The following is a 13,433-nucleotide window of genomic DNA, read 5'->3' as shown; positions in this document are numbered from 1 at the left end:
TGAACTTGCATCCTGCAAACTTGTTAAATTAACATGTTTCTAGTACTTACTTTGTCAAAAGTTTAGGAGTTTTTACATAAACAATTCTATTGTCTGCAAAGAAAGTTTTATTGCTTTCCGATCTTTATTCTATTTTTTTCTTTAATTACTGCACTGGCTAGGACCCCCAATACAATGTTGAATAAAATTTTGGGGTTTTAAAATATTCCACACTTACCTTATTCCATGACCTTACTGATCATAAAGGTCAATATTTCACCATTAAATTGACTTTCATAGATCCACTATGTCAGCTTGAGGGATTTGCCTTTTATATCTACTTCATGCAATGTATTTCCTGAATGGATATTGAATTTTGTCAAGGGCTTTTTTATACTTATTGTTATTGTCTTGGGTTCTTTTCCTTTATTATGTTAACATAGTGAATTACATTAAACTGTCTTCCATAGAAGTTGCATAATTTTACATTAAATTATTTTTTAATGCTAAACTAATCTTGCTTTTCTGGGATAAACACATTGTGTTCGCGATGTATAATGCATAATGAATTAAACATTTTAATATATTGATGGATTTTGGGCTAGTTTTTTGTTAAGGACTTTCATATCTGCATTTAAATTATCTTTTTTGCTATGTCTCTTCAAGTTTTATTTATTCATGTTGGTATCACAGTATAAATTTGAAATGGTTTCTCCTCCTCTGCTTTCAAAAACAGTTTGTGCAATATTAATATAATTTCTCCATTAGATATTTACTAAAATCCCCAGTGTAACCATGTAAGTGAAGATTATTTTACAACAAATTCAATTTCTTATACCCATAAAGATGATTTACATTTTTCTCTTTCTTTTTGGATTCTTTTAGTAAGTTCTGTCTTTCAAGGAAATTTTGAATTTCATCTATATTTTCAAATTTATTGTCATAAAGATTATCAAAAATTTCCTTACTTTCATTTTTAATGGATGATCCATTAAAGAGATATGCTCATCCCTGAAACCAGGGTGTTTGCATCATTACTGAATGATGGTAATGATAAGTCCTATTTAAGAAGTTGATTGATTGGATATGGGGGTTGAGGAAGAAGTAGGATTAATGGATGACCCCTAAGTTTATAACTTGTATAATTGGAGCCATTTCTTAGATAACGAACAATAGATCATTTGTTAAGGTTTGTTTATATTGCATTTGGGGTGCCTTTGGGATAGCCAAATTGAAATGTCCTATAGGCAGTTCCATATTCAGAAATGTGTTCTGTGCCAAAGATAGGAATTTGGTATTTGTCATTGTATAGATAACTCAACTCATGGAAGTTGAGAGGATATTTCCTCAGGAGAAAGTATAGAGAGCAAACATGAGGAACACATTTTGGAATAAAGGTGATGAGTTGGAATTTGAAGAGCTTATGGTTGATTAAGGCAGAAGAGTCACAGAAATTCCTGGAATTCACAGTTTAGCAATTTGGGAGGGAGGTCACCTGGATGATTGATCTGTGAAATGTCCGAGAGTGGGCAGAATCAGACACAGGAGTGGGATGATCAACCACAGAGAACATAGGGTTAAAAAAGATGCCCAAAGACCAGCTGTGTAGAACCATGCACATGGAAGGAGAGGCAAAAAGAACCTCCATTCAAAATAGCTGAAAAGAGCATTGAAGAAGGGGTCCTGAGAGGCAAGTCTTTCTCAAAAGCTGCATAGAGGCTCAGAGTGACCCAGTAAAGTGAATTGTTGCTGTGGCAGAAGAAGTTGGAAGGAGTCTCTCTGGGCAGGTCAGTAGATTGCAATGGATAGAAGGGACAGAGAGAGAAGGAACAGGTAGCCCTCTGCAAGGGGTTGTCTGCTTAACCTCTCTGTATAGGAAGATTAGAGTGAGTTCAGGTGATCTGCTGAACAAAATCTGGAAGACAAAGATTTTCAAGGTGAGAAATGAAAGGAAAAGTAAAAGATCTGAGGTTTTCAGAAAAGCATTAGGGTAGAGGGTGGTTGAAATAAATGAGTCTCATCAATAAAACCTCTTCCCTTTCTGAGAGTAAGGTGGGTTCTAAGATTGTCACACCAGGAAACCTAACTCTGAAGTGAATGTCTTATCACCTCTGCAGAGAACTGCAGATTTCCAGAGGGACAAGCCAGCATGGATTCCCAAATGGACCCAGGCAAGGCAACAGTGCCCAACCAGGTGGGGACGTCCAACCAGACACTACTCGTGAGGTTTTTGCTGCAGGGTTTCTCAGAGTACCCAGACCTGTGGCTGCCCCTCTTTGGCTGCTGCTCCTTCTTCTACACCATGGCCCTAATGGGCAACATTCTGATAATTGCCATCATCACCTGTAGTCCAAGCCTGCACAGCCCCATGTACTTTTTCTTATTCAACCTTGCTATCATGGACATCATCTGTTCTTCCGCTGTGCTGCCCAAGATGCTAGTGGGCCTGGCCTTGAAAGAAAACACCAGCTCTTTCCAGGGGTGCATGACCCAGCTCTTCTTCATTGTCTTGGGTGTGTCTTCTGAGCTGCTGCTGCTTGCAGTCATGGCCTGTGACCGCTATATGGCCATCTGCCGGCCCCTGCATTACAGAACATTGATGACACCATGGGTGTGTGGGGCACTGGCCATAGTAGTCTGGGTTATTTGTGTCCTGAATTCCTCCATCAACACTGGTCTGATGACACGGCTATACTTCTGTGGCTCCAATGTCATCACTAACTTCTTCTGTGAGCTCCCCTCACTGTTGCTGCTCTCCTGCAGTCCCACTCATGTGAACAGCATCATGACTATCTTGGCTGATGCCTTCTATGGACTCGTCAATTTCATACTTACCCTCGTGTCCTATGGCTGTATCATTTCCAGCATCCTACGCATCCGCTCATCTGAAGGGAAGCGGCGGGCCTTCTCCACCTGCTCCTCCCACCTCATCGTGGTCTCTGTGTCTTACTCAGCCGTATTTTGTGCCTACATCAACCTAGGTTCCAACTACAACCCTCAGAGAAATAAAGTGGCTGGACTGCTGTACACAATGCTAAGTCCCGCCCTGAACCCACTCATCTACACACTGAGGAACAAGGAGGTCAAGGCAGCCCTGGGGAAAGTCTTACTCTTTTGCAGAAATTAAATGTCATTCTTCCGATCTATTTTGTCCCGTTTTCATTTCCAAAATTGGCATGATTACAAAACAAAAAAAAGTATGGCTTAAAACAATAGAAATTTATACTATCACAGTTCTGGAATCTAGAATTCAAAATCAGTGTGGATTTGGGACATTGTCCTCTGAAAACTCTAGAGGAGATGTCTTCCTTGCCTTTTGCAGCTATTGGTGGCTCCCGGTGATCCTTCATTTCTGGCAGGATCACTTCAATTTCTGCCTCCATTATCCTATGGCCAACTTCCCTCCTCTTTGCCTTTGTCTTATATTCACTCCTCCTTTCTCTTATAAAGTAATTGTTTATTGGATTACGATGAGACCTTTAAATTATTTATATCATCAATATTTCTAATTAAGTGAAAATTCAGTTTCCTATTAGATATATTTCTCGGGTTACACTATTCATACTCTTGCTTCCAAATTTCATGGCAGTACCACATGCAAAATAGTCATCCCATTCCAACATTCCTCCAAATTTCAACTCAGTACATCATCAAATATACACACAAAATCTCATCTAAATATTAAAAGCTCAAATTCCCAAATCACAATATTTGAATAATCTAAATCAAGTACAAATGACAGTCTGGGTATGATCTGTCAACAAGAAAAATGCCTCTCCATCTGTTGATCTGTGTAACTAGGAAATCATTCAATCACTTCAAAAATACAATGGCCTGAGAGGCATTAATTAGGCATTTACATTCCAAAATGGATAAATGGATAAAAAGATGGAGTCACTAATCCCAGAAAATTTCAAAATGCAGCAGGGCTAATTTTCTTGGCTCCACTTGATTCTACCATTAATTATATCTAAGTCTAAAGAGGCCTTTCTCAACACCTCATATTGACTCAAACTCACACCATCAGTGTCTCAGAAAGATGAATGTTAAATATGGCAAGTTTCTGATCCAGTGCTCATATGTTCCACTGGCCCAATAGTCTTTTCAGGCTTCCCTGAATATTGTCTCTTCTATGTACCAGCTAGGTTTTAGTCAGCCTAGTCACTTTTGTAGATTAGGATTCAGTTTCAATTTCTATCACAGAAAGCTCAAAATTCATGGCTTAAACTACCTGGGAATTAATTTTTCTACCACATAAAGGAAATTTGGAGGCAGTCCAGGGCTGGTGGGGTGGCCTCATCAGGAACTGTATAGACAGCCTCCTCTATTGTTCTTCTCCCCTTCTTTAGAGCAGGGAGTCTTATCACAGCCATTTGGCAGAAAGGAAGAGGGCAGGTGACAAGGACAAAGGGGACTTTTCAAGATCACTTTGAGGCCACCACCTTTCATGGATATCTGTTTAGCTAGATTTAGTGGATTTCCACCTTGATGGAAGGAAGGACATTAACAGGCAGGAGAAGAGGTGAACATTTCATGGACATTGAAGGAACACAGCCTACTTCAAGTTCCCATGAGCCTCAGCAATTATCTGAGTCCACAGACCTGAGCTATGTGCTGCTAACTTTTCCCACAATGACCACACAATAATATCCTGTAAACATTGCAAAGTATTTCTCACCTCTTCCTAGCCTTGTCACTGTTCAGGACTTGGCTACTATCTTTGCTTTCTGAAATATTAATTCAATTTAGAAATTTAATTAGGTAGGTAGAAACTACCCACAGCTTCCTTGCCAGACATGGAGAAAAGAAAAGGGTTCAAGCAAAAGCAACTTCCAGGTGTTTTCAGTGAGAAGGGAAGTATTCTCACAAAAGTCCTTGGGGGTGAGGGAGATCTGGCAGGGCTCCTGCAGGCTGAAGAACTGTGGCTAGAGGTTACAGTTTAGAAATGGGTGCCTGTGTTAGTGCTATCTATTGGGTATGGGCATAGATTCACATTTACTGACTTTAAGAAACCCCAGGTGCTGCCTGTGTGGTTTGTGGTAGGTGGGATGGTGAGGAGTAGCAGTATCCTTCTCGTCTAAGTCATGGAAGGATCCCTCAGTTCTGCTAAGAAGGTCAGAGTTTCAGAAAGCGTTTCACCCAATATAGTGTCCAGTTAATGATGTTGGCAAAGTTTTAAAATAATTCAACCCTGGGTATAGTAAAGATAGGATCATGGAATGGCAACATCCCTGCCTTCTGGGAGCTTTCTTCATATGGACATAGAGGAACCGAGGTGAGCATCTGCTTAAATACGTGATTATGTGTAGCAATACCTCACAAAGTGCAGCAATGTTCCCACGGGATTCCCAGATACTTATATAATTTTTATTCTGGCCAAATCCAGTTGTTGTTTATTTTATCTCAATTCCTTCTTCAAATCTTACTCTAACACACATGGATATGAAATCCAGAGGATGGTGTGAGAGAGTCCTTTACTTTCACCACATTTCAAACTTGCCCTTGTATGACCTTAGACAGGTGTCAGGACCCTCTCCTCTGACACCCTCTACCCTAATCCCCATGCCCCTCACTGTCCACACACTCTGCCTTTCACACCCCCATTGCCCCTCCATTGTGGTTAAAGTCTCTCAATCAATAAGATTCATACATTTGTCCCTTGATGGGGACAGAAAGGTTATTCATGGCCCTTGAATTCAGATAAATATTTTCAAGCAATTAAAACTAACTTTTGATCTCTTTTGAAAACTAACTTGACTGATCTCTTTTTCATTCCCAGAATTACATTTCAACTTGCTCTTCTGCCAGTCTGGTTACAGCAAGGGAGTCTTGTAGGGATCAGTTGTTACAAACAAAACAGAACAAAACAAAACAGAAAACATCAGTTCTCAGCTTTGATATTAAATTAAATTCAGAAACACACATCCTCACCAATAGTTTGATGTCATAGTTTTGTGAGGCCAATAGTCAGGGCATGAGGTTCATGCCAAGCAGGAGCAATGATGATGTGGGACATTATGTCCCCGCTCCATAGAACATAAGAAACTTTTCTCATGGAGAAAGGCAGAAAATACAGGAGAGCATAAGCTTAAAGGATGTTGACACATTCATGCCTGAAAGATGTGAGGTTTGGGGAAATTCATGGCCCTGAGTAAGAAGCAGTCCCATGGAGTCTCCCCTCAACACCAAGCAGGCATAGCTGAGTGGAAGAGGCTATGGGTGTGACCATGCCAGGGACACCCAGCAGGTTTCCCAAGGTTTGAGACTTAACTGCATAGAAACTTGACATTTTTCATGAAGGAAGCCAAAAATAAAGGAGAGATCTACAGCACATCAGAGTTTTCATGACTGAGTTGAGGAGTTCTTTTTTGGATATTGGGCTGAACCACTATCTAAGAACAGAAGGGAAGTCTATGTGGAACAGTTGCCCTTTAGAAGAACACCACACTTGGCAGGTTACTCACCTGCAGATGTCAGTTGGACCAGGACTGGACCTTTCTCTCCTGTGTTGTGATGCTACAGAAACCCCCAGAGAAGGGAGGGAGAGTTGGCCTCACTACGATCAACTTGGTATAGGCTTATGCTGATGTGCAAAATGGGATCCATCATAGAAATAGCTTCAGTGATGGAGAAAATGAACAGGTTATGCTTCTTGCTTACCTGTATTCAGACTAGAATACTGTAGATGCTGCATTATTAGTGTCTTTTACAATGGTCTTGAATGGTAAACAGATGTTGTCTCTCCCATCTCTCAAAGACCTCACCCAGTAGGTGACTGAAAGAGGAGGATTCCCTGCTTCTGTGTCACATATGGAGAGCTCATTAGGTCTAGGCATATCTCTACCTTTCCAAATCCTGCCAAGTTCCCACTCTCTCAACTTTACAAGTGCTTTTCCAACTCCACAGAGTCGGGACTGCCTCCTGGGTAGTCATGTGCATGAATAGGCACCCTCAGTTGCAAGCTCTCTTCTGCAATAAGTATTTAATGATGTAAAATAACATTTGGTGTTTTGTCATCTTGTCTATTCTAGTCATAATTTCTCTTGTTTTTTTACTTTTTTATTGTATTTTTTTTGAAGATACATAGATCACAAAAAATGTGTGGCCACTCTCTAAGCCAAACTCAGCATGTAAATGCATTACATTCCCCGTCATGACTCCTGGGGATTAGCCGCACTGACACTGAGGGATTACTACTAAGTACCAGTGGATGATGTAACTAGAAAAGGACCTTGAATAAAAGAGACAAATCAGACCAGCAGAATATCTTAGCCTACATGAAATATCAGGCATTAAAAACTATTTTTTGGCCTTGAAAGAAGGGGAAAATGGAAAGACAAATGAATTTATATGGTTATGAGTCTCCAAAAACGAGTCGGGAGATCATCAAAGGGGTCGCATTTTTGCATGCCTCGGAAGGGTACCAAAGACAGTCAAAGTAGATACAACCCTAGGTACTGGTTCTCCTGAGGGCTACAGAGATCCACAGGTTCTACAGTCGTGGCAGATGGCTCTGGAGTTCAGTGCCACGTCAGTTGGCCCTACCTCAGTGTTTGTGTTCCTGAGTGTGATAGAGTTTGACTCAGATGTGACCTTTCTACATGTGCCTCTTCTGTCACTTTTACTGAGCCTGTGGGTGGTGCTGGGGTTAGAATATACTCAGGAGACTGGAATCTCTGGACTGTCCATGTGCCAGCTGGGCCCTGAGCCTCAGCAGACTTGCAAGTCCTACCCTCTTGTTTTTTGGACTTACCCCAGCCAGCTAATAGGGAGGTGAAGAAGGTCAACCACCACACCAGGGAGCCAAGAGTGCCTACAACTGCAAGCAGTAGAATTGCATCCATCATCCATGTGGAATCTAAACCCCTCTCAGTATAGAGGTGGAGTGGACATAAACATTCCATGGTCCACAGGATGTAGGAATAGAATATAGATTAAACTGGTTTACTAATATTGTACTATGGCACTATTGTGATAAGTAATGGAAGAAATTGTAGTACTGATGTGGAGAAAGTGGCCATGGAAGCCGCTTAGTGTAGGGAGAGGGAATAAGAGATATGATGTGGGGGCATTTTCAGGACTTGGAGTTGTCCTGGGTGGTACTGCAGAGACAGATGCTGGACATTGTATGTCCTGCCATGGCCCACTGTGTGGACTTGGGGAGAGTGTAAACTACAATGTAAACCATTACCATATGATACAGCAGTGCTCCAAGATGTATTCACCAAATACAATGAATGTCCCCCTGATGATGAAAGAGGTTGTTGATGTGGGACGAGTGGGGTGAGGGGGATCGCAGTATATTGGGGCCTCTTATATTTTTTGAATGTAACATTTTTTAAAAATAGAGAAAAAGAAAAATGGAAAAAAAATTTAAAAGTTAGATTTTCCCACATACCCCATACCTCTTCCCCATTCCTCCCACATCTACAATCTCTTTCATTGTTGTAGCACATTCATTGCATTTGATGAATACATTTTGGAGCACTGCTGCACTGCACAGATTATAGTTAAATTGAAGTTTACACTCTCCCCCAGTATATTCAGTGGGTTATGGCAGAATATATAATGTCCAGCATTTGTCCTTGCAATATCATTTAAGACAACTCCATGTCCTAAAAAGAACCCCCACATTATTGGGTGAGGCTTTGCAGGCTTGAGTGGACTAAGGATGGGAGTATGGGTCAGATGACCCAAGGAATGGGGGGGAGAGGGTTGGGGAAACAGTTGAACATGGGAGATTGTTGGGTATGTGGTTGAAACTAAAAGGTTGAGAAAACTCTTTAAAAAACATAATAAGGAAGGATTGCCTGTTTAAGGTGCTTAAGGGGCATCTGGTACAGCAACAGACTTTTATGGAGCATGTGAGTGCTCATCTTGTCATTGTTATATCATTGTGTGGAGACCATACAATGAGTGGAAAGGTGTACCCACATCCTGTGAAGGCCTGATGTTCTCAAACAGAGGGAATTGTCTCTTGAGAGAGAATTGGTGTCTCCCAATGGGGGGGGGGGGGACAATGTGATATATCAAGCCCTTGGCATTGTTGGAAGTATCTGTGAATCTGGTCCTTCAAGCAGTGAAGCTTGGCTGTCAGTGTGGGCCCTGAGAGGAGGGGAGAGAGAAATAGAATAGATAGAGGAAGTGTAACTGTGGGGCAATGGAAGTGTCATAATTTCTCCTTTAAAGTGGCCATGCCAGTTAGTCCTGCCCTGGCCATAAACACAACTATCAAGGCATGTACCTTCCTGTGGTCCTGATGAGAAGAGATGCTCTCAGCTTCCCAAATGGCTTTCACTGCATCTGCCCTTTGCCATGCAACACAAGATCTCAGAGCTGCTTTTTCTAGGAAAAAAACCACACTGTTTTCATAGTTATTAACTTGTGAGTAATATAATCCAAAGAACATATCCTGATTAACTTGGATGCAAATCAAGATAAGTCTATTAAAAGTACACTTCTTTTACAAATTATTTTTCCTGTAATTAGGTTATTATATAGAGGCAATTAGGAAAACTGATTGTATCCTTTGTTCAGTCTCCTAAAAATCTCAAGAGTAATTCTCATGTCTTTGCTCATATAGAGGAACTTCATTTGAGATATGGCAAAGTGCTCTTGGAAAGGATGGCTGCTTTAGCTGAGACGTTAAAGAATTCAGAAACTTCTATGTAGGTTTGAATCAGTTTAGAGATTTATATTCAGGCTGAAGGCAATACTATAACATCCATGTGGTATGAGGAAACATTTAGCGAATTTGAAGATGTTTAGAAATCTTGCCAAACAATAGCAGTGCTCTTTAAGTGGAGGAGGTATTAGCTTAATTAGAGGGTATTGAGGTGTGAGTGACATAAGGGGAGGATGTAGGCATTAAATACTCTTCTTTGAATACAGCTGACAGAAAAGTTTGAGATGAAATAAATGGGGAAATAAAAATGGACAGTAAAAAATTAAAGTTTTAAAAACACCTTTCTAGAAAAAGCTGTTTAAATTTCCAAAATGAGAATGTAGTGAGACTGACATAAGTTCCATTTTATAAAGTATTCATTGATGTGGGCTATGGGTGGGAGGCCCTTTGTCTCTTCAGAGATAACCTAAACTATCTGTGACTTGTGGGTGTAGGATGATAAAAGGCTGCAGTCCTGCTCTTGGTGAGCAGGAAACAGTTTAACAATGCAAGGTCTATAAACTTTAAGTATTCAGGGGAAATGCAAACCAAATATGCTAAAAGCTTATCAAATGCCTGAGGTCCATGCTAAAAGCTTATCTAAGATGTGGAAATATATGCTAATTCAAGCCTATTGAGAACTGAAACAAAAGGACCATTTGGCCTTCCTCTCTGTATAAAAGGGACTAAAAAATCTTGTTCAGGGCTCGGGATTGAAACAGAAAGTTCCCGAGTCTGGCTGGCCATCAATAAACCATTTTTCCTTCTCAAAATCATTCCTGAGTCCTGGCCTCTCTATACGCAAATAATTGAACCTCTCTCAAATTCTACAACATTTTTGGCAACCCAGATGGGACAACAAATGAAGGCCAGAGATGGTAGCATTTTGCTGCTGCTTCCAAATCCCCGAGGAAGCCGGGAGGACTCGGGTGGACCCCAAATCTGGGCACTCCTGGATTAAATTTAATTCAGAAAAGATGTGGGCTCTGCCAGAGTCTTCCTGACAAAAATCGAGGGCAATGGAAGGTCTGAAGAGAAAGATTCTGGGAACGAAAAAGAACTCTGAACATGGAAGAAGGTAAGACTCCCAAGGTGAGCACAGTCTGGAAGGCCCTAGCTTTAATTGCTAGGAAGGGGAGGCTGATCACCTCCCGAGAGAACCCTAGTAGCCCCAGAAAGTTGGGGGGAAGCCGTTCTCTCTAGGCTTGGGAAAAGGAGAAAAACAGGGGAAAAGCCCTGGTGTTTTGGCTTTGTCTAACTGCATGTTAGAATCTAGTACTGGTCTTATATCCTCTAAAGGAGTGGAGTCTTGATTTTAATAGGAAGGGTTGTTTATAGGTTCGAGTCCTAATGTCCTGGAGAAAAACCGGGAAAAAGCCCTGGTGTTTTGGGTTTGTCTAACTGCATGTTAGAATCTGGTACTAGTCTTATATCCACTAAAGGAGTGGAGGCTTGATTTTAATAAAAAGAGCTGTTTATAGGTTCAAGTCCTAACGTCCTGGAAATTGGTCTAGATTAAAAAACAAAAAAAAAACTTGGTTACAGGAAAATGGATCGGCTTTTCTAGTGGAGCTTGGTCTGGGTGTAAAGTTTAAACAGTGGAAAAAGTCTAGCTGAATCTTTTATGGTGCTAAATTGTGAATGAATTCACTTTATACCAAATGTTAAGTGTTCTGAGGTTTGTGATGGCTGTGGGGGCAGCCATGCTGAAAATATATATATTTAAACTTGTGGGTCAGATTAGTGACCTTAGTGCTTCTGTCTGTGTCAGCTCAATGCTAGTGTTGGAGTTGTGTCCTTATGTAAAGTAGAATGCAGTAGAGCTAGAACCCTCCCTTGCCATTGGCAAGGGAGTGAAATGATTATGGGGCAAAACTGAGGAGTCTGGATGTTGCAGAGTCTGGATGTTGCAGAGTCTGGATGTTTGCGCATGCTCTGCTGTCTTGTCTCTGGTCTGCCCCTTTGCCAGGGCTTGACGGCCATCTGTATCTGTATCTGCGCCACACACCCAAGTTTATTGGGGCTGCCCCAGTCAGGGTGGCTGGGTCCCCTGGAGAGTTGCCGAATTTGAGTAGGTCCTGTCTGCCCATTTTGGCCTGAAAGCTGGAAAGGGGGGAGCGGCTTGCTCCTTTCCAGTGAGTCCACACCTTCTATTCATAAGCCGCATTCCTGTTTAATTGTTGTGCACCCGACTGCCTGGAAGGGGGGAAGTGAAGGGGGTGAAGAGCAGAATCAGAATAAATGCAGTAAAGTTCCCTCCCTAGGGTGTCAAAGCCAAAATACATTTGCATTCTGCCCAGGTTCTTAGAAGGTATTGTAGTAACTAAGTAAAAGAATGTGTTCTGTGAAGGTAAAATTTGTCTTAAAGGTATAAATAATTATAAAAGTTTTATGAAGCATTGTTTAAATTAAGGTATTTAAATGGCTAATTGCAGAAAGTCATTATTAAACAAAAACTGAATTGATAATAATAATAATAAAAGGTAATTTTATAACAAACTTATTTGGCAGCCAGCCTCCCCTGCCAACTTGCTTCCAAAGAAACTGTTTCTGGTATTACATGCTACTAAGTATTTAAAGTGAAGAAAAGTTCATTATTTTAACAAGCTTGTTTAGTATTAATGGCAATTATATGCTGTAAGAAGTTTGCCTGGGAACTTAGTATGTGGGATATATGGAATGTGATTTTATTGTTAAGGAAACAGAAGATGATTTTGTCCTAAGGTAAAATGATTGATTATTGGAAAGAGTAGAGTGTGGGACAAAACCTGAATGAATACTGAAAGTGTAGAAGGTATGTGGAAGGAAAATTTTATGATTAAAATTGAGTAAGATCAATATACAAAGAAAATCTGTTTTATCAAAATAGCTTCTTGTGCTTTAACCTCATCATTTCCTCAGTGTTTGAAAAAGAAAAGGTCTTCTCTTTTAAAGAACATTATATTCTAGAAATCAAATCCTGAAAAGTAGCCTTTTATTTCAAACTAACTGCAAGAGATTTATTCTTTTACCTTAAAAGAAAAACTAAAGTAATAGTTAAATTCATTTAATATGTTATAAGTCGAATAAAAGGTGTTTAAAGGTGTTACAAAATTAAGGGATTTTTTAAAAAAAATTAATAAAAACTGTATAACTAAGTTAAAATCATTTATAAATGCATTTATATTATAAAACAGTGGAAAGATAATAACTGAAATTATAGCTGGGTGAATTTAGCCTGAAAATTGTTATTTAAGTGTAAACTCTAAACTTAACCTTTCCTTAGTTTATGGTTACTTCAAGCCTAACCTCACCCCTTGCCTTTGCCTGTGGTTATTTCATAATAGCTTCTGCCCCTACAGGCCAGAGAAGAGCTGGGACATCACTGTCTCCTGTCCTGGTATTAGTAACCCTTTCTCTCATGAATTCAAGTGTAAACTAAATAAATTGCTGCCTGATGGAATAAGGTTAAATAACCACAGGGGTTTTATTATCTCCAAAATCAAAAAGGGGGGTGGAGGGGGAGAAGTCTCCTGCCTTGATGGTCAGTGTTCCTAAGAGGGGCAATTCATGAGAGAAACCAGTCTGTCTTCCTGAGGCTTCAAATAGCCTCAGTAAATATATATAAAATTAATCTTGTTGCTTATCCAAAATTCTGCTAAATTCAAAGTAAAATATAAAGTTCTGAAACAAAAAATAGTGCTAAAGCATTGAGAACATTTTGGTTACAATCCATTAATTAAGAAAGAAAATTCTGATGAGGGGAAGTAAGATGGTGGCTGACTCAGGTTGCCTTTTGGTCTCTCGTGGG

The 13,433-nt window shown here is 40.2% G+C and overlaps 1 protein-coding gene across 1 annotated transcript; it reads left to right on the top strand.

Moving 5' to 3' along the window:
- The first annotated feature begins 2,128 nt into the window (after positions 1-2,128).
- LOC101439123 (olfactory receptor 13A1-like) lies at positions 2,129-3,106 on the top strand. The gene has a single exon (XM_004473750.2). It carries the CDS (start codon positions 2,129-2,131, stop codon positions 3,104-3,106), a length of 978 nt encoding a protein of 325 aa, XP_004473807.2.
- The last annotated feature ends 10,327 nt before the right edge of the window (positions 3,107-13,433 follow it).

This window comes from Dasypus novemcinctus, chromosome 16 (assembly GCF_030445035.2).
Source record: "Dasypus novemcinctus isolate mDasNov1 chromosome 16, mDasNov1.1.hap2, whole genome shotgun sequence".
Lineage (NCBI taxonomy): Eukaryota > Metazoa > Chordata > Mammalia > Cingulata > Dasypodidae > Dasypus > Dasypus novemcinctus.
The sequence above is the reverse complement of the archived record's forward strand: the minus strand, read 5'-3'. Positions and strand labels throughout refer to the sequence as shown.

Coding starts and splice junctions, on each gene's coding strand:
- LOC101439123 (XM_004473750.2), top strand. CDS start 2,129: ATGGATTCCCAAATGGACCCAGGCAAGGCAACAGTGCCCAACCAGGTG.